General features: G+C 41.0%; 3 protein-coding genes across 3 annotated transcripts; 2 read left to right on the top strand and 1 right to left on the bottom strand.

The window, feature by feature from the left end:
* Window positions 1-1,154: 1,154 nt before the first annotated feature.
* Window positions 1,155-3,609, top strand: LOC148067312 (radial spoke head protein 3 homolog B-like). The gene is made up of 2 exons (XM_087805801.1): window positions 1,155-1,198; window positions 2,490-3,609. Exons 1-2 carry the CDS (start codon window positions 1,196-1,198, stop codon window positions 3,435-3,437), a joined length of 951 nt encoding a protein of 316 aa, XP_087661927.1. The 5' UTR covers window positions 1,155-1,195; the 3' UTR covers window positions 3,438-3,609.
* Window positions 3,610-4,899: 1,290 nt separating this feature from the next.
* hsp90ab1 (heat shock protein 90, alpha (cytosolic), class B member 1) lies at window positions 4,900-10,291 on the bottom strand. Its single transcript, XM_087805206.1, has 12 exons — window positions 10,129-10,291; window positions 8,898-9,041; window positions 8,611-8,817; window positions 8,268-8,430; window positions 7,529-7,662; window positions 7,158-7,463; window positions 6,922-7,087; window positions 6,662-6,852; window positions 6,442-6,589; window positions 6,096-6,364; window positions 5,460-5,793; window positions 4,900-5,400 (listed from the first exon to the last, which is right to left on the bottom strand). Exons 2-12 carry the CDS (start codon window positions 9,039-9,041, stop codon window positions 5,291-5,293), a joined length of 2,172 nt encoding a protein of 723 aa, XP_087661332.1. The 5' UTR covers window positions 10,129-10,291; the 3' UTR covers window positions 4,900-5,290.
* A 1,461-nt stretch (window positions 10,292-11,752) lies between these two features.
* On the top strand, window positions 11,753-22,764 carry rbm25b (RNA binding motif protein 25b). Its single transcript, XM_087805205.1, has 17 exons — window positions 11,753-11,906; window positions 12,338-12,433; window positions 13,998-14,212; window positions 14,618-14,675; window positions 14,907-15,067; window positions 15,190-15,375; window positions 15,455-15,538; window positions 17,899-18,128; window positions 19,169-19,280; window positions 19,350-19,439; window positions 20,146-20,219; window positions 20,361-20,511; window positions 20,636-21,035; window positions 21,666-21,949; window positions 22,141-22,239; window positions 22,314-22,361; window positions 22,504-22,764. The coding sequence occupies exons 2-17, from the start codon at window positions 12,358-12,360 to the stop codon at window positions 22,594-22,596; spliced, it is 2,361 nt and encodes a 786-aa protein (XP_087661331.1). The 5' UTR covers window positions 11,753-11,906; window positions 12,338-12,357; the 3' UTR covers window positions 22,597-22,764.
* Window positions 22,765-22,769: the final 5 nt, after the last annotated feature.

Here is a 22,769-nt window from a genome sequence, read left to right as displayed (position 1 = left end):
ATGCTGCATCACATCATTTTTAAACCGATGGCGCCACCTACTGACCTTTAAACAACAAGACACTGTTTCATGAAGCTTCATCAGACCAATTACTATTGTTGGGGTCATAAGGTTCCACCAGAGGGAGCTATTGTAGCTTCAAATGTGCTTTCATACTATGATTCATTGGAACTGAAAAAAAATTAGCAAAAGAGAAGAATATTGTAAATGCACAAATTAAGATATTGTTAAAAAATATATATGTGTATATATAATGTAATAATCAATCTAATATATTTCTTGAACTTTATTTTGGACTGTGTTTTTCCTACTTTATTACCAAAATGTTATATCATATATATACTATTTCAGCCAACACATGTGTGTGTGTGTATGTGTATGTATGTGTGTGTATATATATATATATATATATATATACATATATAAAGCCAATATTATTTTCTTCAATCCCAATTTAAGACAGCATTATTAATAAATCCATATTATTAAGTCTCTGGAATAAATATTGAATTTGAAAGGGACAAGAATATATGTAAAAAAAACAAACAAAACATAAATATATTAACATATTAACAGCTGGTTCATTCTTGCTAATAATGAATTAGGAAGTTATAAGGATTTTTTTTATTTTTTTTACATTATTTTTTGTTTTCTGTGTCTTTTAGTTTTTTAAAGACACATTATATCACAATTTAAATTCTAATAATTTCAAGTTGATTCGGTAGTTTTTTTTTGTTTGTTTTAATCATTAAGTATTTTTTATTTTATGAAAGATAATTAAATTAATAACCCTGCATATCTCAAACTAAATCATTTTACTTATGTTTTTGTATATGTGTGTTTATAACTAACAAATGTTCTATTTTGACTTCAGTTTTACTTTTTACTTAATTTACTAAAACATTTTCTATTTAGATTTCTCTCCTGGTTAATAGTTAATGTGATAGTACAGCGTCGACAGGTGAGGAGATCCTTATCTTTCTGTCTTTGTTTACTCGTCAGTGTTTATGTATTCTGTCGGTTCGCCGTCGCCTTTGAACAACAACACAGGACGTCATCGCTTCTCTTTGATCCCGAGCTGGACGACAGGTATAAATGCGCTTCCACAGGTGAGTCCAGAGTGTTGCACTGACAGATGAAGCCATAGAGTCACAGCCTCCCACTGCTGTGGCCGAGAGCACGTTCACATTGTAATATGGTGAGTCCTTGAACCCCCGGTTGAAGCCCCCCTCGTGTCACTTTGTCATAAAGACGGTTATTAACCAAAATCCCCGGAACTTGCATAAATAAATTTGCTGAAGCTGGCTGCAATGGGTTCTCTTCAGCGCCACCATGAGGAGAGTTTAGGGGGTCAAAATGTGCAACCTCGTGATTTGTAAGAAGTATATTTGTCAGAATATTGACTTTAGCAATTAAATGCTGAAAATTTGATTCTTTTCTTTTCAAATTGAAAAATCTTTTAAAGCATTTTATTTCTCAATTTAATTTGATATTTCTCATATTTAAAGGTTTAATTTATATTGCCAGCATTATTTATATATATTAAAACCAATATTTTTATATTGATTAAAAAACAATACAAGTGTATTTAAAAATTGTATATGAATTATTGGAACGAGAATATCAAACTATATATCTTTAAAAAGAAATTATTATTTTGAATATATTTATTTTTTTAATTTAACAATTAAAAATAATCCACCTTTTAATATCCAAATTGTGGAATTAAATAAATAAATGAAACAAATTCAACCATAAATATATGAGATGAGACACTTTCATATTTAAAAATATATATATTCAGGCGTGTATCTGGAATAAATTAAAAGTGACCTGCTTGATCTTTGAGTTCTTTAAATTTAGTGTTAGATCTCATTTAATCCTACCTGTGACGCATTTGTGAATAAAACTAAAAATGTTCTTGATAAAATGCATTTTAATATAGAATGGTGGCGTTAAAAAGGTGCGTATTGGCAAGAATCTGGCAAAACTATATATATCATGCTACGGGTGCCAAAGGCGTGTAGTGTTAGTGTAGTAACAAGGCTATATTTGTAGTATTGTCGAGTACTTGACTCTGGTTTTGCAGCATTTACAGACCACGTGACTTGACAAAGTCGTAACTGATTTCATTTGTTTTAAAACCAAAATATGTCCAAACATCTGCTTTAAAAGCTGCTGGAGTCACTGTATCCTCTTGTCCTCAGTTATCTTTTTCCTTTAGCTGCGGAGGAGATGACTGAATGAAGAGAGAGACCATTGGTTTAATTGAACACAATTTAACTACAATAACAACTAATATAAAACTAGGATTTGATGGAAAATAAACGATACATTGATGTTGAAAATAATACAGTATCGTGAAATATCACGATATATCAAGATATCGATATTTTCTCACGACCCTAGTCAGACCGACCGTGGTAAAGAAAGTTAAAAGAGCAGTTTCTAACCATGTGTCTTCTTCTGTTCTCTCTATAAAAAAAAAGGTGGACTCACAGAACCAGAAGTGCCCCGAAGGCTTTCGCCTGGTCTCCATCAGCTCCAGGTCCATCGAGAACCGAACCAAGTACCGCCAGCGTCTCTCGGCTCAGATACAAACCAAATACGGAGACGGCAAATACGACCGACAGGCCCTGAAGGGAGGCGCCCAGAAAACACCGTCGGGCTCCTCGCAGAGAAACCCCGCAGACGCGCAGAGTTCGGGCAAGAAACCCACCAGGGCGCGGGACTTCCGGCCCTTCACGCCCGACCCCATGGAGGGCAGGCAGAACATGGACGTGCAGACGGAACTCTACCTGGAGGAGCTCAGCGACATCATCGTGACCACGGAGATGGACTGCCAGACGGACGCCTTCGTGGACAAGCCGCCGAGTCCGCTCTTCATCCCGGCCAAGACCGGCAAGGACGTGGAGACCCAGATCGAGGACGGGGAGCTGTTTGACTTCGACCGGGAGGTGCAGCCGCTGCTGGAGGTGCTGACGGGCAAGACCATCGAGCAGTCCCTGCTGGAGGTGATGGAGGAGGAGGAGCTGGCCGCCCTCAAGGCCCAGCAGAAGCACTTCGAGGAGTGCAGGAACGCCGAGCTGGCGGAGGTGCAGCGGCTGCAGGAGCAGGAGCGGCGCCACACGCAGGAGAAGGAGCACCGCATCGCCCAGCAGAAGGAGGTGCAGAGGAAGGAGAAGGAGGTGGCGGCCATGATCGCCGGGCGGGCCTTCACGCACCGGTACCTGGAGAACGTGATCCCGTCCGTCTTCAGCTCGCTGAAGGTGGACGGATACATCTACGACCCGGTGAAGAAGGACATCGAGAGCAACTTCCTGCCGCTGCTGATGACCGAGGTGAACCAGAGGCGGGAGCAGAAGGAGGTCGCCCGGCAGCTCCTGGACTCCATCATCTACGAGGTGACCCAGTGGCGGGAGGACCAGGTCAACTAAAAAGGTCACCGAGGGCCTCGGAACTGTTCAGTCTGAAGCTTTTTTTTTGTGGTTTACCTCCAAATGTCTGGATCAAGTGTGAGACTCTCCAGACCAAAGACATGTTTTTGCTATAAATATATGAAGAAATATTTTTTTTATATAAGATGTATGAGATAAACATGAATGATCTGTAAATAAATCTCATCCATTTTTACATGGAGATCAGAAAAGAGAGATGCTGACCTTTGACCTCCAGCTGCCCCAAAAGCACTTAGAGATGACCTGATAAATTAAAAAGTATGGAAGTATGTCAGAGCCATCAGAATATTGAATGGTTTAAGTGAACAATTTAAATGTTGAAATGTATTTTATTTAAATTTATTTTAAGCATTTCAATCTTTTTTTTAAATAATCTTTATATTGAAAGGTTGAATTAAAAATATATTAAATTAAGTTATAAAATAAATGCTTTTTTTTTTTACACAAAAGTTCATAATCTTATTACAATTTACACATTTGTAAATGTTATATAACATGTATATTTATGAATTAAATATAAAGATGTTGGTATAATAGTTCAATCATTTATATATATATATATATATATATTTTTTTATGTATTATTTTTTATTGTTTATGAAAAATTGCTGGCTATTGGTAAAAAACAATTTCCCAAAGGAGACCTCCTGAGGGATCAATAAAGTTTTACCTTACCTTACCTTAGAATATAAACAAAGTTACAATCTTTAAATCAACGTCAATCGTTCTATATTCCGATTTCTCGATATACTTCCATATTACAGCACACTAAAGTGATGGTTCACTTAAAGAATGTAAACTTCCTTTTATAGTCATCCTCATGTCAACTAAGAGTTGGGATTGTAATGGGTTACTTTTGTCCAAAAAGACACTCAAGTCTAAATACCTCCAAACTGCTCCACTCACTTCTATTGAAGCCTCGGCAAGAGGAATTTTCCAGACAAACTTGAGTAGTTGTTGGAGCAGAAGTCAGTCTTGGCTTATGACTGACATAAGTGGGCAAGATTTACACTGATATCCTAGTTTCCCGGAAAACAAACTTAATATACATTTTTCGGAACAATATTTCTCAGTACAAGATAGAAATTACAGAGTAGTTGGAGGTTTATATGGACGAAGATTAAGAATGAAGACTATTAAACTTTTAAAGGTTACTCAAAAAGAAACTCCCCCTTTCAAACCAACGTATAATACGCCCTCTAGTGGTCATATTAAACTAGTGACTTTTCTGAACCCTTTTATAAAACATGAGTAAATGATAGATATTTCCACTTACACCCCAATTTCCAGATTATGATCAACCCAAGTCGATCCTTATCTGAGGCTAGTTATACTTTCCCTTCAAACCGATCATACAGTAGAGTTGATTGACTGGTCTGGACCAGTTTGACGAGTCACTGAACAAGCTTGGTAGTTTTGTTATAAATACCAGAAAGACAGGTTTGGGTCTTACATCTTTAATTTTTTGCAAAACAAGACTTGGATTACAGAGGAGCCTGAACACAGGCAAAGGAATCTTACAGTCTCTCCATGCAGAGTTGCACACAAGCAGACCCCCGGGGACCGGTCGCCAGACCCGACAGTGGAATGTACCATTCCCATGTTCACACGTTATCCTCGCCGACATTTAAAACTCAGTGCAACAGGGTACTCATAAAACAAATGTGCTGTCACCTTGAACTTACAGCAAAAGTTTACTTTTTAAATCCTTTTAAATCCAACAACAACAACTAGTTTGTTTCAGTTACTGCACTTTTAAAGGATCGACATTTGGAAGGTGAGATAGAAATCTGTAGGGAGAAGGAGGGGGGGGCGAGTGAGGGTCGAACCATTTAATCAACTTCTTCCATGCGGGAGGCGTCATCCTCGCCCTCTAGTGGTGGGATCTCGTCGGGGGCGGCTGCCGTCGTGGGCTCTTCTACTGCCTCGTCGTCGTCGATGCCTGTAATGAAGCAGATGATTAGCTCAGGTCTGACCACGTCAGGAGGTTCAAGTCCTTACCCAGGCCCAGCTTGATCATCCTGTAGATGCGGTTGGAGTGGGTCTGGGGGTCGTCCAGGGAGAAGCCGGAGGACAGCAGGGCGGTCTCGAAGAGCAGGATGACCAGGTCCTTCACGGCCTTGTCGTTCTTGTCGGCCTCGGCCTTCTGCCTGAGGGTCTCCACGATGGGGTGGTCCGGGTTGACCTCCAGGTGCTTCTTGGCCATCATGTAGCCCATGGTGGAGTTGTCCCTCAGAGCCTGGGCCTTCATGATCCTCTCCATGTTGGCCGTCCAGCCGTAGGTGCTGGTGACGATGCAGCACGGCGACGACACCAGCCTGTTGGACACGGTGACCTGAGGGGCGAGAGTCGGGAGCGTCAGGAACGAGCAGAGCGACCTCACGTGAACATCATGCAGGGAAATCTCCATGTTAGAATATCTCCAAACGTCAGGCGTGTTAGAATCAAACGTATTCAAAAGTTAAGTTCAAATCATTCTCGTTGAGAAAGTCACGCAGAAAACACGTCCGTCCGAGACTACAACTCACCAGGATACTAAAAAAAGGATCATTAGGGAACCTGTTTCCAAACAGAAGAACGTCAAACATCTGAAGACCCGACAAGAGACGGTAAGAGACGAGATGATCCTTCACTGACCTTCTCCACTTTCTTGTCCAGGATCTCCTTCATCAGCTTGCACAGGTTGTCAAACTTAGCCTTGTCTTCCTCCATCTTCTTCTTCTCCTCCTCATCCTCTGGCAGCTCCAGACCCTCTTTGGTCACGGACACCAGAGTCTTGCCGTCGAACTCCTTCAGCTGCTGGACGCAGTACTCGTCGATGGGCTCCGTCATGTACAGGACCTCGAAGCCACGCTTGCGGACGCGCTCCACGAAGGCGGAGTTGGCCACCTGGTCTTTGCTCTCACCTGGAGGTCAGTCAAGGTCACTGGTTAGAAACTGTTGCCTCTTCTAAACATATGCCGCCACCGCCTCCTCTGCTCACCAGTGATGTAGTAGATGGACTTCTGGCTGTCCTTCATGCGGGTGAGGTACTCTGTGAGGGAGGTGGTCTCATCTCCGGACTGGGAACTGTGGTAACGCAGCAGCTCTGACAGCTTCTTGCGGTTCTGAGAGTCTTCGTGGATGCCCAGCTGTAGAGAAGAACCAGACGTGTTAAAAAAGGCAAAAGTTGGGATTCACTGCAGGTGTGGAACAAAAGCCACCTTGATGTTCTTGGAGAAGCCCTCGTAGAACTTCTTGTAGTTCTCCTTGTCCTCGGCCAGCTCGCCGAAGAGCTCCAGACACTTCTTGACGATGTTCTTGCGGATGACCTTGAGGATCTTGCTCTGCTGCAGCATTTCTCGGGAGATGTTGAGGGGCAGATCCTCGGAGTCGACAACGCCGCGAACGAAGTCTGGAGACAATGACAGAAGCTGGTCAGCATCAGGTCATTCGAGAAGGTCAAAGAGTATGGGTGACTCACTGAGGTATTCTGGGATGAGCTCTTCACAGTTGTCCATGATGAAGACCCTCCTCACGTACAGCTTGATGTTGTTCTTCTTTTTCTTGTTCTCAAAGAGGTCGAAGGGTGCGCGGCGGGGAATGAAGAGCAGAGCGCGGAACTCCAGCTGACCCTCAACTGAGAAGTGCTGAGGAGAGAACATCAGAGTTTAAGAGAAGAACTCAAAAGATTAATTTTTTTAAATGCCATTTCTCTACCTTGACAGCCAGGTGGTCCTCCCAGTCGTTGGTCAAGCTCTTGTAGAACTCTCCGTACTCCTCGTTTGTGATGTCGTCTGGGTTCCTGGTCCAGATGGGTTTGGTCTTGTTCAGCTCCTCCTGGTCGATGTACTTCTCCTTGATCTTCTTCTTTTTCTTCTTGTCCTTGTCTTTAGCGTCTTCGTCCTCGTCCGAGCCGACATCCTCGATCTTGGGTTTGTCTTCAGCCTCTTCCTTCTCCTCCTTCTCGGCCTTCTCCTCCTCAGCCTCGTCGTCGCTGATCTCCTTGTCGCGCTCCTTCTCCACCTTCACGAGACAAGTCCGCCTTCAAGCTCTGAACCGTCAAAGTCTGAGGAGACGCGGTAACTTACGAAGAGGGTGATCGGGTAGCCGATGAACTGAGAATGCTTCTTGACGATCTCCTTCACTCTCTTCTCCTCGACGTACTCGGTCTGGTCTTCCTTCAGGTGAAGGACGATCTTGGTACCACGACCCATGGGCTCACCTGTCACATGACCAGAACATTTAGATGACGCGTTTGACATGTTGAGTACAACATCAAGACCTTGACCTTTTATTCCTTCCCTCAAAGGGTTTTGCTTAGTTGAAAATAAATTTGAACTAATGTATATTTAACAGTAAATTATTTAAGTTAGTTAAGTTCTAAGATAAGATCAAGGGCTGCATATTTTGACATTTGATTAGGTAAGGAAGACATTGTCATCCTATTCTCTGAATTCCATTGAGACAAGATGACATTTTTGAAGCCTTTGCTAAACAAGCCTCGATTGCATCTTTAAAATGTTTGATGCTTTTTTTCTTCTCATCTTGTAAAAATGTAGTGACTCTATTAACAAAGTACTACTTTGTGCATGAACAGCAAATGAGCCAGATATTGATCTTTATACAAGACTAGTGTACCCTAGCATGGCAACCAAGATTCACTACAAATGCAATTATTGATTGGGGTGCATGTTTTTACATTTTAAACAAGTCAGTGTTACCCAGAATTCCATTGACGACGTTTAAAATCTGCACCGTTAACTCTCCTTCGATCTGATCAAATAACACCCCTATGCAACCGACTGAACGCCATAAAGAGAGACGCACCGTCTTTGTCCACCCGGACTGTGAAGGAGCCGCCGGCAGAAGACTCCCAGATGTACTGCTCGTCGTCGTTGTGTTTGGTGGTGACGACAACCTTCTCGGCAACCAGGTAGGCGGAGTAGAAACCCACACCGAACTGACCGATCATGGAAATGTCAGCTCCGGCCTGGAACACAAAAATAAATCAAAATTAACTCTGGCACTACATCTGTAATGATCAGAAGTCATTGATACTATGAAGTAATGCCTGAATTAAAAATGCATCGACTATAAAGCATGTCTTTAATTAATAATTTCTGTTCCACTCAATGAAGGTCCATCATTCCAACTCCAAACGGTCAATTACCTGCAGCGCCTCCATGAAGGCTTTGGTGCCAGACTTGGCGATGGTACCCAGGTTGTTGATCAGGTCGGCCTTGGTCATGCCGATCCCGGTGTCGATGAGGGTGAGGGTTCGGTTGTCTTGGGTGGGAGTGATTTCAATCTTCAGTTCCTTGCCACTGTCGAGCTTGGTGGGATCAGTCAGGCTCTCGTAACGGATCTTGTCCAAAGCCTGTCGAGAACAAAAACGTTTCGAGTCAGCCTTGAACGAGAGACAAATGGGAGAAAGGGGGGAGAAGAGGGGCCGCTTACATCGGAGGCGTTGGAGATCAATTCCCTGAGGAAGATTTCCTTGTTGGAGTAGAAGGTGTTGATGATCAGGGACATCAGTTGAGCGATCTCTGCCTGGAAGGCAAAGGTCTCAACCTCTTCCTCTTGGAGCATTTCTTCAGGCATCTAAACAAGAGGTCAGTGTTGTTATTAGAGTGGAACAATAATGGCAGTTACATTGGGCAGTTGGAAGAGCCAGGGGGGGCACTTGAAGGAATGTTTGTACTGGAGCACTTAAATCTTTTAACACAATAAAGGGTTTGAACGAATTTAAATGACAAAAACAAAGCAAGGGAAACTATTTTGCAGTAAAGACCCAATATTGTTTAGTGTTATTGTAGATCATAAATAGAGTTCACAAGGTAAACATCAAGCACTAATGTCAGCCAAAAACCCTGAGAATCAAGTAAATAATAAAAAAAAATCGAATATACTCGTGGCCAGGAGTCACACCCGGAAGCTGACCAGCACGTGGATTACACCGCCCAACACCCTTTGACTCGTTATATTACCCTTTAATGTTTCGTTTTACGCTCGATGACTCAATATTCTGCTGAGCTCATGTTGCTACGGCTTTGGCGGAAGTGGCCGTTATCCAACATGGCGGCGACCGACAAGACAGACAATGGCCCCCGCAAACACGTGTTGAAGGACGAGAACCTTCCATCCGAACGCAAAGCGGTACCAGGACGACTCTTGAGACACGGAACCGAATCCCTTTACTAACGTTAATATGTGAACATATTTTTACAATAACTTACCGTTAAACACGAATGGATTCGTGCCATAGTGTTTCGTTCATTTACTTGTTTTAAACGGTTAATACTACGATAAATTAGGATTATTTAACCACGTTTACATTAGATATAACAAAATGAATACTGATCAGAGTTAATACACAAGTATTATTCAATTATTCGTCGTCTTCTGCACCACACCTGCCTTTATGCAAACGGAGCTACATCCGCAGTGCCGCATAAACATAACAAATATTGTTCTTAAAGGATCTTTCGGATAGTTTGGAATATAAATCAGAATTTCAAACATTCATTCAGAATTATTGGTGACATTGCAGTCGAGTCATGATGCTGCCATCATGGACGCAGCAGTCGCAGCGCATCCTCTAAATAGTCAACGTTTCAAAAGCCTCGAAGCGTCAAAACGCATCTTATTTATTCACTATCGGAGATAAAGCATCATTCCACGTACTTACCTTGGTAATTACGTTGACAATTCTTGAATAAATGCGTCCAGACAAGCGTCCCCTCCGCACACTGACGCAGACAAACTGAAAGGGACTTCCTTTTATTAGACGGAGATCTTTATACGCATTGGTCTTTGCGAGCAGGCGTATCCCTCCGCGGTACTTTATGTACAAACAAAACACATCTTTATTGACGTCAAATTATATATATTTTTTGCTGCACATCGTCAGAGTAAGATTAATAAATAACACATTTATTATTATTTTTATTTTATTTTCTAATTAAATCCCTCAGAATTTTAATAACACCAAGTAAACGTTAATACGATAATGGTGTATATTTTTTCATAAATTGATTTTAACTCGTTGTTTTAATAATTTGCAAAAGTAAAAAAATAGTTTTTTATTCAGAAACAATAATAAACACTTTATCGCTTTACTACTATATTGCGAGTAGCGACTTCCGGGTCTACTTTAAAGCAGCGATTGAATAAATGTAACCACTTGTTAAATTCCTACATTAACAAATCAGTATTTATGGATAAAACCTTCTAGCCCTTTAATTGATTAATTTTAGTTAAAATACTCATTCTATACGTTTAGATAAACTTGCTCCGTGGAAGGATATTCACAAAGCGTGGGGGGGTGCTGCGGCTCTTCTAGCACATTCTATGAGGAAAAAAAAGGAAAAGAAAAAGAAAAAAGAACCGCCTCGAGTGACGTCACATGCTTGTCAGGCACAGACCACGGTGAACAGATGCTGCAATGGCGTCACCATGACAACCAGGAGTGTATACGAAGGTGGCTTTTGGGGGTAAATAGGAGATCTGAATACAACAGACCCCCCGCTGACTCTTATCTTTGTCATGGTGATTGTTGCTACGCTGTTAAAAGTCAACAGTCATGCATATCAATGTAAATGTATATTTATTTTAATTGTGTTAATTATTTAATTGTATATAACACTTTAACGTAACGTATTTAATGTTGTACTTTAACGATCTAATGTTTATTTCATTTAATTATTTAATTCTTATTATTGCCTTTACGAAATTGGCAAACACGTGTTATGAAAGATTAAAAATAAATAAAACGACCCAAACTAATTATTTTTTTGATCGAATAACATTGTTAAGAATTGTGTGAGTCAGATTAACGTTTACTTTACTTAAAAAAAGAAAACAAAGTTGAATGGTTCTTTTTTAACTTATAAACACATTAACCGTAATGAGAATGAAGACTTTTATAGAAATAATTCAACATTATATAATGAAACAAGTATTTATTGAATAATTGGCCTGATTTTGATTTTAATTTAAAATGAGTCTCTTCTCTATGTGGGTGACTAAAGCTAAAGCTTCCCAATTACATTTTAAATGTAATATTATAGATTTTCTTATAGATTATTATTCAAATAAAGGTATATCCATTATATTAAAAATTCGGGTATCTATATATCTATTGGAAATATTATTCCTTATGTTTTTAATAACTGCTAATACACTCCCTTCTGTTTTTTAATAATACCAAACAACTTCAAATTTAAACGCCTTTTAAAACATGTGCGAGCGATTTGAAGATAGTCTCCGCTCACCCGGGACATCCCGATACAAAAAGAAAGGCGCTCGACTCGCTGACCCTAACACGCATGCGTTCGAGATTTGGAAGGCCTAGAGCTAGCTGTTGAGCTAGCGTACCATTCGAACATTTTCAAAGGATATTTTTTAATTTAAAACCTTATTTGAATTGTTTCTTTTTCTACTTGCCTACACTTTTACCGCCAGCGGGTATGTATCCGAACACACCTTTGTTCCCCTTTTTGCGCTTAAATCCTCGCATTTTGTTTCGGTTTACGAGTTAGCCACGTCTGGTCACACGATGTTTGTGTAGCATTAGTATCATGAGTAGTTTTTAACGGTCGTAAAACCGCCAAGTATTCACACTTACTGCTCAAAAATATCGTTTTGATATGAACACGAACACGGATAGTTTAAAGCCAAAGTTATCCAGTTGATAACCGATGTTAATGATTTAAACTTTATGTAAGAAACGATGACGAGTGTGCTGACGTTTACCAAAAAAAAAAAGTCAAACTATGACGTCTTAAAATGAGAAACTACACTCATTCCTTTAAATGATTATATTACGTGAGCACTTGTGGCGGTGCATATGCTACTTTTGTTGTTCTTTTATTAACTACATTCTACGTTTTCTTCAGGTCGAACTTCTGGCACCAGAATGTCGTTCCCTCCTCATTTAAACCGGCCATTGTTGCCCCATCCGGGGATCCCTCCTCAATATGCTTTCCCCACAGGTAAGATGATGTTATTATAGTGTTTCTAAACTATACATTATATATATGATGTTGCCTTATATTATAGGTGTATTCAATTGTATTAAAGGTGTAAAATAGGAAGTAACTCGAGACAGTTTCCATTAAAAAAAAAAAAAAACCTTCATAAGATATTTTTTGTTTTTACAGGAATTCATCTAATGTTAGCATTCAATGGTCTAAAAGGTAGTCTTATTGGTTTAGCTATCATATTCAACAAAGGTCAACCTAATCCGTGTCACCATAAATACCATCTTTAGTTGATCTGTGTCAAATGAGAATATAACTGTTGGAAATGGTCTTACTTTTCTTTACGTTCCTTGGCGAGTTTCCTCAAGTTCGATCGCTAAAAGCTTGAAACAATTTGTCAATGATTCTTCAACAACTCAACTGTCTGGTTGATGGGCTTTCTCTAAATGACTTGACTATTTTTCATGTATTCTATATTTATTGCCCCCTTAAACACTTTGTTTAAAGATTCCTGCCTTTTATTTTTAGGTTTTCCTCTGTTCCGTTTGTACACTTTCTTTTTGCAGAAGCTTTATTCCATCACATTATCATTGTTTAAGTGCTCTGTGGTCATCCAGTCAATATGCGGTTGTCTTTAATTTTCATTTTGGGTTTATTGTGATATCATCACTTACTTTTTCTGCATTTTTATCCATTTGTCATCATCAAAAAAATGAATCCTCTTCAGTGACACAACAACTTTGAAATCACTTTAATTTAATTTCATTGAACAAACTACTGTCCATCATGGATGATGACAGTCATCCTCTGAACACTGTCATCAGTGAGCAGAGAAGCTGAATGAGTGCACGAATGCTCCTACCCAGGTGCAAAACAAATAGACTCAGGGACTCATTCATTCCTCGGGCTATTAAATTGTACAATTCTGAGTTCGGGGGCAGGAGTGGAGTGAGAGTATCTGGATGTTCTGTTCTATGTTAGTCTTTGTATCCTTTGTCTTTAGACTTGGATTGTGTCATCTTGTTCTTCCTCTCTATGTTCTTCTTATTTTATTTTTTATGTATTATTCTTTATTGTTTATGAAAAATTGCTGGCTACTGGAAAAAAACAATTTCAATTTCGATCAATAAAGTTTTACCTTACCTTTTTTCTTACCTTACCTTAATTGTTATTTTTTAAAGACTTGTTTTGATACATTGTAAAGATATATCAAAAATGATGTGTATTCTACTTCTCACTCAACTTTGGTGTTGTAATCCTATTAAAGTTTTTAATACAATCAGAATAAATTGTATTGACTAAATTGAGTCTTTTAAAATATGTTCTGTCCTTTTCACCATCGTAAGATACAGATATAAGAAGCATAAAAGTTTTATTATTGGAATATAATGGTTTTTTATCATTCAAACACTTCAGTTACAGGACATGCGTCAAGAAAAAAATAATTGCGCAGTTATTGCATTCTGTCTTAAAGATTCAACTCGATATTAAAGATATTTGTTGGTTCCATTTCACAGCCTTGAAGATCTCACATATTTATGGAGATGTTTCCTGAGGTCTTTGTTTGGTTCTGCAGGAACCCAGATGATACCGATCCATATGGGTCTCATGGCTCCGGCTCCTCCCGTGATGATCTCATCCATGCCGGTGGTCAGTAAACCCCCTATCGTCAGGCAGGATCTTGTTGCTTTACGTGCCAGAGAAAGCGAGGACAGCGGACCCACCACCACAGTTTTTGTGGGAAACATATCGGAGAAAGCATCCGACATGTTGATCAGGCAGCTGCTGGCGGTGAGACGTTGTTTGATTTAAACGTTTATTTTCGAATATCACGTTGGTTTTCCGGTGTGTACGTTGGGAAAATTTTCCTTGCAACATGCATATTTATTGTTTGTATTGCAAAAGAATACACGTCAACACTATTGATTCAGTTGAATGATTCACTAGACATACTGAAGGTGATGGTGATGCTTCTCACCCTCATGTCGACTGAGGGTCGGAATACTTTTTGAGTAATAACTTCCTTTTTAGAGTTGTAGACATAAATATATTTTTAAATAATGGTCGCAATCAGTGATTCTTCCTAGAACACACAGACACAAAAGAACATCCAGATACCTCCATACTGACGTGCATCCAGTACAAATGTTTTTAAAAACTAATTATTTTTTATTGTTTGCTTTTTGATTTCTTCAGAAGTGTGGCATCGTCCTGAGCTGGAAAAGAGTCCAGGGAGCCTCTGGAAAACTTCAAGGTGGGTCCAAAGAGAGTGACTGAAATAGACTGATATGTTTTGTCAAAAATAAATACTTGTGCGTGCAGTGAGTTTCAACAGATTTGTCCATTTTTATAGTACTTTCAATATGAATTTCTAGGAAAACTATGTTGCATTTAATATTTAAGGATGTATTTTTATCCAGATTTGAGTGAATCTGAATTTGTTCACTCGCGTCAATTTTTTTTTTATTGCACCTTTTGTTTGCAGCTTTTGGTTTCTGTGAGTACAAGGAGCCAGAATCCACTCTGCGAGCTCTGCGGTTGCTTCATGATCTCAAGGTTGGAGAGAAGAACCTCCTGGTGAAGGTGGACGCAAAGACCAAAGACCAACTGGACGAGTGGAAGGCAAAGAAGAAGGGCGCTAATGGAGTAAGCACTTAATCCTCTCTATGTATATTAATATACATTTTATGTTGTGTATGCATCAAAACATTCTAAATGAGCTTCTACTCGGAAATTTAAAATCTGACATCCACTTGTAATCGTGACAGAAACCCAAAGTGGAGGATGGCGGCAAGGAGGAAGTAGAGGTTCTCGATGAAGAGACGATGAACAAGGACCGGCTCGCAAAGGCCTTTATTGACGGTCTACTGGATGAGTACTCCGGTGATCTCAACGCGCCGTCCCCGGACGAGGACGCTCAGCGGCGTAAACGAAAGGATAGGAAGAAAGAAGAGGTACACCTTCATAAACAGGCTTTATCTCCGATACTTTCTCTTCTCGTCGTAAATTCACTTGTGTTTTTTTTTTCCTCAGGATGACATCAACACCATGGATGTCGAAGAAGACAAGCGCGATCTGATCTCCAGAGAGATTAGTAAATTCCGAGACACCCACAAGGTAAAGTTTCTTCATTGATCAAGTAGTTGACATTACAGGTTTGGACAGCAGCTGCTCACATAGTTTACCTCTTAAGCACATTTTAGCTTCATCGACATTCAGTTAAAAGACAAATCGGCTCCCAATATCACATCCACACACTCTTTATCTCAGCCACTGTAGCGTGTTTCTTCATTCTTCACACAAAAATGCATGGAGACGATGTGACAATACTTAAAAAGCTAATCTATTCATTAAACCCCACCATTATGATAGTGATCATATGGTGACTAAAGCGAGATGAATCTCAGAGCTTTGGAAAAAGTTGCGAGGATAGGATGTAAGTATCAGCCTTTATTTACTTCCTACGGAATGTGGGCACCCCCCGTTTGAAGAGGACTTGCATTGGGGCAACTGTGCAACACCTTAAGTGTTCTCTAGGACGTTAATCTGACACTGCCTGACGCTTTAAATACACTCGTGCTTGTCCTGCGAGAAGTGAACCGGTGCGAGTTCTCTCATCTTGATGATGTTTATGATGATGTTGAAGCACACAGACTCTTAACCGCTGCAGTCTTTTGAGGCTGTAGTTCTTTGTCAAACAATTTTGGGGGGGTGCCCTCTCCACAGCAGCACGAGGCTCTGAAGACTTGATGAGGTACGTGATCTCTGGATGTGGTTGTGTGAGCGCTCTCCTCTCCATCTTCATCTAACTCATCAGCAGTGTGTGTTTAACTCAGCGAGAGGTCTTTTCTACAGTCCAGACCACCATTAAATAATGTGAAGGTCAGAAATTTGAGATGATGAAACGTAAGAAAGGACACTTGTAGAGAAACTTTTTTCGTTATCTTTGTAGGGGAGGATACGCTATGATTTTTGATTAGTTGTTATTTGAATTTTTATTAATTTTACTTCCATTATCCTACTCAAACAGTATGTCTCGTAACATTAATGAGCAACATCAGTGGATAATACTGTGAAATAATTCTTGCTTATTTAAAACATTAATATAAAATATTTTCAAATATTGTAGAAAAAGCTATTTTATTGCTTTATGGGGGTTTAGAAAATGAAATTAAGTCCTAAAATATCTCTTGATGGACAGATTGCACCATTTTAATAGTAGTAACAAGATGTATTAGCACGGATACTAATTACTTTGAAGCAATTGCATGAATAAAATGTGACTTGTGTAGTAAATAATTCCTCAACATCAGGAGCCTACTAGAGTTGTCGTGAAGCTACGATCAAACATTTGTTCATGTATAACTAAAAGTACGGTGAGAAAGAAAATAAAAATAAAGTATTTTTACAAATGTACGATTCACAAGCACTTGTTGTAGCTTTAAAGGAAAACATCATTTCTGATACCTAAATAATTATCCGTTAAATTAACCTGTTATTTATTATTTATTTTTAAACGCATTTCATTTTTTAAAACTAAAACTGCTTAATACTTAAATACTATCAGTTTATTTAAGTTGTCTAAACATTTATTCTATAAACGTATGAAGAGAAATTTCCTGTGAATAAATCGTAATAGTCTTGACCGACCAGATCAAAACCTCTCTAAACTACAAGCTTGATAATGACCCGTGGGAGTTTTGATGCGGAGGTAAGTAATGAACCGCAAAACAAATCTTTTATGAGTCCACTGAGCTGTCGAGGAGACGGTCAAGTCCTTCATAGCCATGATTTGTGTTTTAGCTGCGAGGCTCATCGTCACACGATCACATTTCACCTTGACGTGTTTGAGGCTTTCATGGATGTTGCAGCTGCTTGACACCAAGACTGCTGTGTGTGTGTGTGTGTGTGTGTGAGATGTGTTGTTTGGGCCGGTGTTGTCGAGGAGTCCTGCAGGGGTAAGAACGCTTCTCCTTCCTCTACCTGTTCAGAAAATGTTTCTCATGTTTCACTGATGTTTTGTTGTTGATGATGTTGAAGCGAGACGACGAAAACCTCCCATAACGTTTTTCCCTTGTATATCGTGTGACCTGCTTTCCTCCCAGGCCTAACTTTAAAAGGCTTGTAGAGGCATCGAAAGGCCTGAGTCCATAGTTCGACACCTGTAAGTCACAACTAGTTCAACACAAGACTGACGCCTGCTCTGTTGTTGTTGTTCTGTTTTACTTGTTCTAAGGAGATCAAACCCTCCTCAATCGTTTGCTCCACGACCGTGGTCTCCTCGACTTCCTAACTGTAATCTTCATGCTTGAGCTCAGTAGTGCGGAGGAGGAAGAGAGACGTTCACTAATCCTCAGTTTAGAGATACCTGTTAACTTAACCCCCGGAGACCACTGGTCCTGTGCCGTGTGTGACCCGAGTCTCCTCTCGCACCCGCTGAACCCATCGTCTTGTTTCTCCCCCCCCACCCCCCGCAGAAACTAGAGGAGGAGAAGGACAAGCGGGAGAAGGAGAGGGCGGAGTTTGACAAGGAACGAAAGGATCGGGAGAAGGAGCGCGAGAAGGAGAGGGAGCGCTGGGATCGCGAGAAGGAGCGCGACCAAGACAAGCGAGACCAAGACAAGCGGGACAAAGACCGAGACCGGGATCGGAGGACCAGAGAGAGGGAGAGGGAGCCCCCTAGGAGCATCAACCGCAGCAGGTCCAGGTACTGGGAACCGTTGGAGTAGTTGTGGACGTCGTTGATTTTGCTCGGAGAAGGAATGATTAATTCATCCAGTCAGTCAGAAGAGGATGTATACAGTGGTCCCCCCTCATATCATGATCCACTTGACGCAGTCTTGCTGTTTCCCTGATTTATTTATTAATTTTTTTACACACAGTGGAAACGACATGTTTGAATATATTGTAGGACGCTTGGGTCAGCTTCAGCAAAACCTCTCGTCTTTATTTATTCTGTTACAAACAGGTGATTTACTGGAACATCAGATAAACTCCGACACAAGCACAGACCGTAGTGGGAGACAATATTACCCGTACCACCGTACTAATGGTGCCAACAAATACGTGAACTCCCATGATGCCTCACTGCTCTATTTAGTGGCGGCTGGTGGTCGCTACAGTGCTGTATTAGAATTCTACGTCTATGTTGCACTGTCAAAATGATGGTCACCTGTAATTGGTTGGCAGAACCTGAAAGTTTATCAAGGTTTATATTTATAGAAGGAGCCTTAATTTTGCGCTTATTAAAACGAAATAAAAACATCATTCCAACATGCACGGAGTTGAAGATGGTGTTCAAATGTTCTGGCCCTTGGTGAAACATGACCCGTCAGTACGGGCCTGGACTTGATTCTACATCATTTAAAACACGAATAAACTGCTCAGTTCAGCTTCCTTCCTGGCTCAGAACTGTTTGGACAACATAATGAAACCTGAATGCATCATGCATAATAGTTTTGACAGCTTATGTTGCCATTATAACCCTTGTTATCTCAGGGTCAAGGTGACCCAAAGGTCCGAATGCGTTTGTGGTATCCCTTGTGTTGTCCCTGGCTTCCAGAAATGCATATTCAGTGGTGGAGGTCGTTCACCTCGAGCCAGAGACGACACTAGGGTTAAGTAGTTATTCCATAAAAACATTCTCTGGTTACATTGGGCTGTTCTTTCCTGTCAATCAAACATGTAAATGACATTTTAAGTTTTTTTGAAGTCATTATAGTGGTTTTACTTGACGTCCTGCTACAGGGAGGCGAGCCGAGACCGAGAGAAGAAGCGCGAACTGGACGACGTGGAGGACGCGTACGAGCGCAGGAAGCTGGAGAGGAAGCTGCGCGACAAGGAAGCAGCTTATCAGGAGGTGAGACGCTCAGGGAGGCGCTCGGATCAGAACGTTGGTTCGAGTCTCTAAACTTTTCTTCTCCTGCAGCGTTTGAAAAACTGGGAGCTGCGCGAGAGAAAGAAGGCCCGAGACAACGCCAAAGATTCCGAGAGAGAGGACGAGCGACGGAGAGATATCGTGAGAATTTGATTTAGTTTTACAATTTAGTTTTTCTAAAGTAGTTACTGAAACCTGTGAGTTTTTTTTATAACAGAAACAAAGCAAAATATGACTAGTTTGACCTCTTGGTATCTAATGATTTATAATAATAATGATAATAAAAGTGATACTTTATTTAGTGTCTTTCAGTTGTCAGTGTCACAAACCAATATCAAAAACAAGATTAAATCAATTTACATAATAAAATAGAATTTTTAAAATATTAACATTAAGACTATATGAACTTAGTAAATGTATAAGATTATTATAAGAGTTGAATGTAGTATTTACATTTTTGTAATCCAATAAAAAAATATATAATTCAATAATAGAAAAAAGAAATATCTCAATAAAAAAATCTTCATTTTTATATTCAAATGATTCATTTGTATTTTATTGAAAGTTGAATTCAGTCATTTCTGTGTTAAAAAGTGGATTGTTTGCTTTGTGTTATTTATTTTCCATATATATATATATATATATATATATATATATATATAATTAAAATGAAAATATTAATATTTTCAAAATGTTTTGTATGCATTTATATATACCAAAATTCTACCTTTCAATAAATAATTAAATAAATAATTTTAAAATATATAATTAAATGCTTAAATTTGAAACAAAGCTTAATTTTAAATGTTGCGATGTCTCTGACGTTCTTCCAAACCCTGCTCTGCAGATGAAGGAGGGGAAGCGGCTGAAAGAGTTCCTGGAGGACTACGACGACGACAGGGACGACCCCAAATATTACAGGTGAACCCCTCGTCCTCACCGTTTAGCTTGTGAAGTAAACCTCGTCGGTCGGAGCCGACACGCCGCCTGACCTAGATTTTCCTTTTTCGCTGCTGCCTCTGCCTTTGTTCTAACGGCTGCAATGCCTCGTGTGGCCTCTAGGGGCAGTGCTCTGCAGAGACGGCTCAGAGACCGCGAGAAGGAGACGGAGGTGGACGAGCGAGACAGGAAGAGGGAGAAGGAGGAGCTGGAGGAGATCAGACGGAGGTTGCTGGAAGAGGGACATCCAGATCCAGACGCAGAGCTACGCAGGGTGGGTTTGTCTCACAGACGTGTGTGTGTGTGTGGATGTGTGGGTGTGTGTGCGTTGAAGTGTGTGTCGTCGGTTTGAAGGTCATCCAGATGTCTGGTCAGTGACACCGTCTTCTCTGCTCCAGATGGAGGAGGAGGAGGAGGAGCGTCTCAGACAACCTCCTGTCGTGCAGGAGCCGCAGCCTCCGAGGGAGCAGCAGCAGCAGCAGCACCACCACCAGCACCACAGAGCTCCACGGGACCACCGGCCGGAGCAGGTCCGACCCGAGCCTCCGTCCAGACACACCCCCCCGGAGCACGCCGAGGATGGCGAGGAGGACTTTGACGAGGAGAAGCCGTGCCTGAAGCCCACCATGCGTCCCATCAACGCCGCCCCCTCCGTGTCGTCCGGCAGCGGCGGCGCCTCCCCGAACACGCCCGGCAACAGCTCGCCGTGCGGCATCATCATCCCGCACGAGAACTCGCCGCGAGACGCCCTCCCTCAGGACGAGAACCGGCCCAAGATCGGACTGAGCCTCAAGCTGGGTGAGCAGAGAGTCGGGGTTCCTTCCGTGGACCAGACTGTTGACCTTTGACTAGCGCTGTGTATTAACAAGACGGTGACGATACGATACGTATCATTATACACAACAATATCACAATTGATATTGTAGTAATGAGGATATATTTGAAGTATTGCCGAGTACTTGACTCTGGTGTTCAGTATTTACAGACCACATGACTCTTGATGAAGTTGTAACTGCTTTCATTTGTTTTCAAACCAAAATATTTCCAACAATGCTTTAAAAGCTGCTGGAGTCGACTGTATCCTCTCGTCCTCAGTCATCCCTGAGATCTTGCCCGATTTCATGGGCCCTTTAGCTGCGGAGGATGTAATGATAGATAGATGAAACTTTATCGATCCCTCTGGAGGGCTCCTTCGAGAAATTGTAAATGACTGCTGCCATCTAGCGGCTAAAAGTTTAATTGCAACACAAAAATGAGCAAACGCTGTGAATAGTTGTACTATGATTATAAAATCTTTATAGTTATTTTATGGTATAATTTAAAGATAATAGAAATAAAATATTATTCAATATTGCAACAAAAAAAAAAGCGACTATGTTGTATAATAAGTAAAAACCCAGATTTACCGACGGACACGCGTCTCTCCAGCCTCCACAGGAAGTCCCAGTCAGCCGCACGCAGGCAAGAGGAAGAAGCTTCCGGTCGACAGCGTCTTCAACAAGTTCGACGAGGAGGAGGCGGACGAGCAGCCGCGCAAGAGGAAGCTGGTGCCGCTGGACTACGACGACGACAAGAGTCTGATCGCCGACGCCGCCGTCAAGGGCGTCAACTCGGAGGAGAAGCAGAAGCACATCAAGAGCCTGATCGAGAAGATCCCCACGGCCAAGCCGGACCTCTTCTCCTACCCGCTGGACTGGACCATGGTGGACTCGGTGAGTGGCGCCCCCCCCCGGTGGAGAGGACCGGTACAACGCAACATGAGTTAAAAAGCGACCCGTCTTGACTGAAAGTGAATGTATTTAATTGTAGAAAATAAAAGCATTATTTCTTAAAGATTAATTAAAACTTTAATTAAAATTCTATTGAGCAGTTAAATGTTAAAACTATCTCGTGTGTCCGTCAGACTCTGATGGAGCGACGCGTCCGTCCGTGGATCAACAAGAAGATCATCGAGTACATCGGCGAGGAGGAGGCCACGCTGGTGGACTTTGTCTGCTCCAAGGTATCCAGAGCGATAGTTCAGGATCACGTGATCTTTGATTTGCACGTGTCTTGATTGTCCTCTGTCGCCCCCAGGTGATGGCCCACGGTACTCCACAGCAGATCCTGGACGACGTTGCCATGGTGAGTTTGTTACAAAGATTTATTTATTTTTTAAATCTGGATAATGATTGACACGTTTATGTAGAAAAGTTAAAGTTTGGAGTCTGTTAGTGGATGAAAGAAATGTTTACTGCAATTATATTTAACACTTTTTTTTTCTCAGGTTCTGGACGAAGAAGCGGAAGTTTTCATCGTGAAGATGTGGCGTCTGCTCATCTACGAGACCGAGGCCAAGAAGATCGGACTGGTGAAGTAACTCGGGTGTAACGTCGACGAGCTAAATGTTAGAAAATGTCAACAATATTTATTACGAGGTCGTCTGAACCTCGGCTCGTCCGAAGACAAGATGCCACTAAAGATGTTGCTGCTGTAAAAACGCTCATTTGTTTTTTGTATCATTGAGGAATAAATGATTTTTAATAAACGCAG

The sequence above is a fragment of the Callionymus lyra genome, chromosome 13 (assembly GCF_982586985.1).
Source record: "Callionymus lyra chromosome 13, fCalLyr1.hap1.1, whole genome shotgun sequence".
Classification (NCBI taxonomy): Eukaryota; Metazoa; Chordata; class Actinopteri; order Syngnathiformes; family Callionymidae; genus Callionymus; species Callionymus lyra.
The sequence above is the reverse complement of the archived record's forward strand: the minus strand, read 5'-3'. Positions and strand labels throughout refer to the sequence as shown.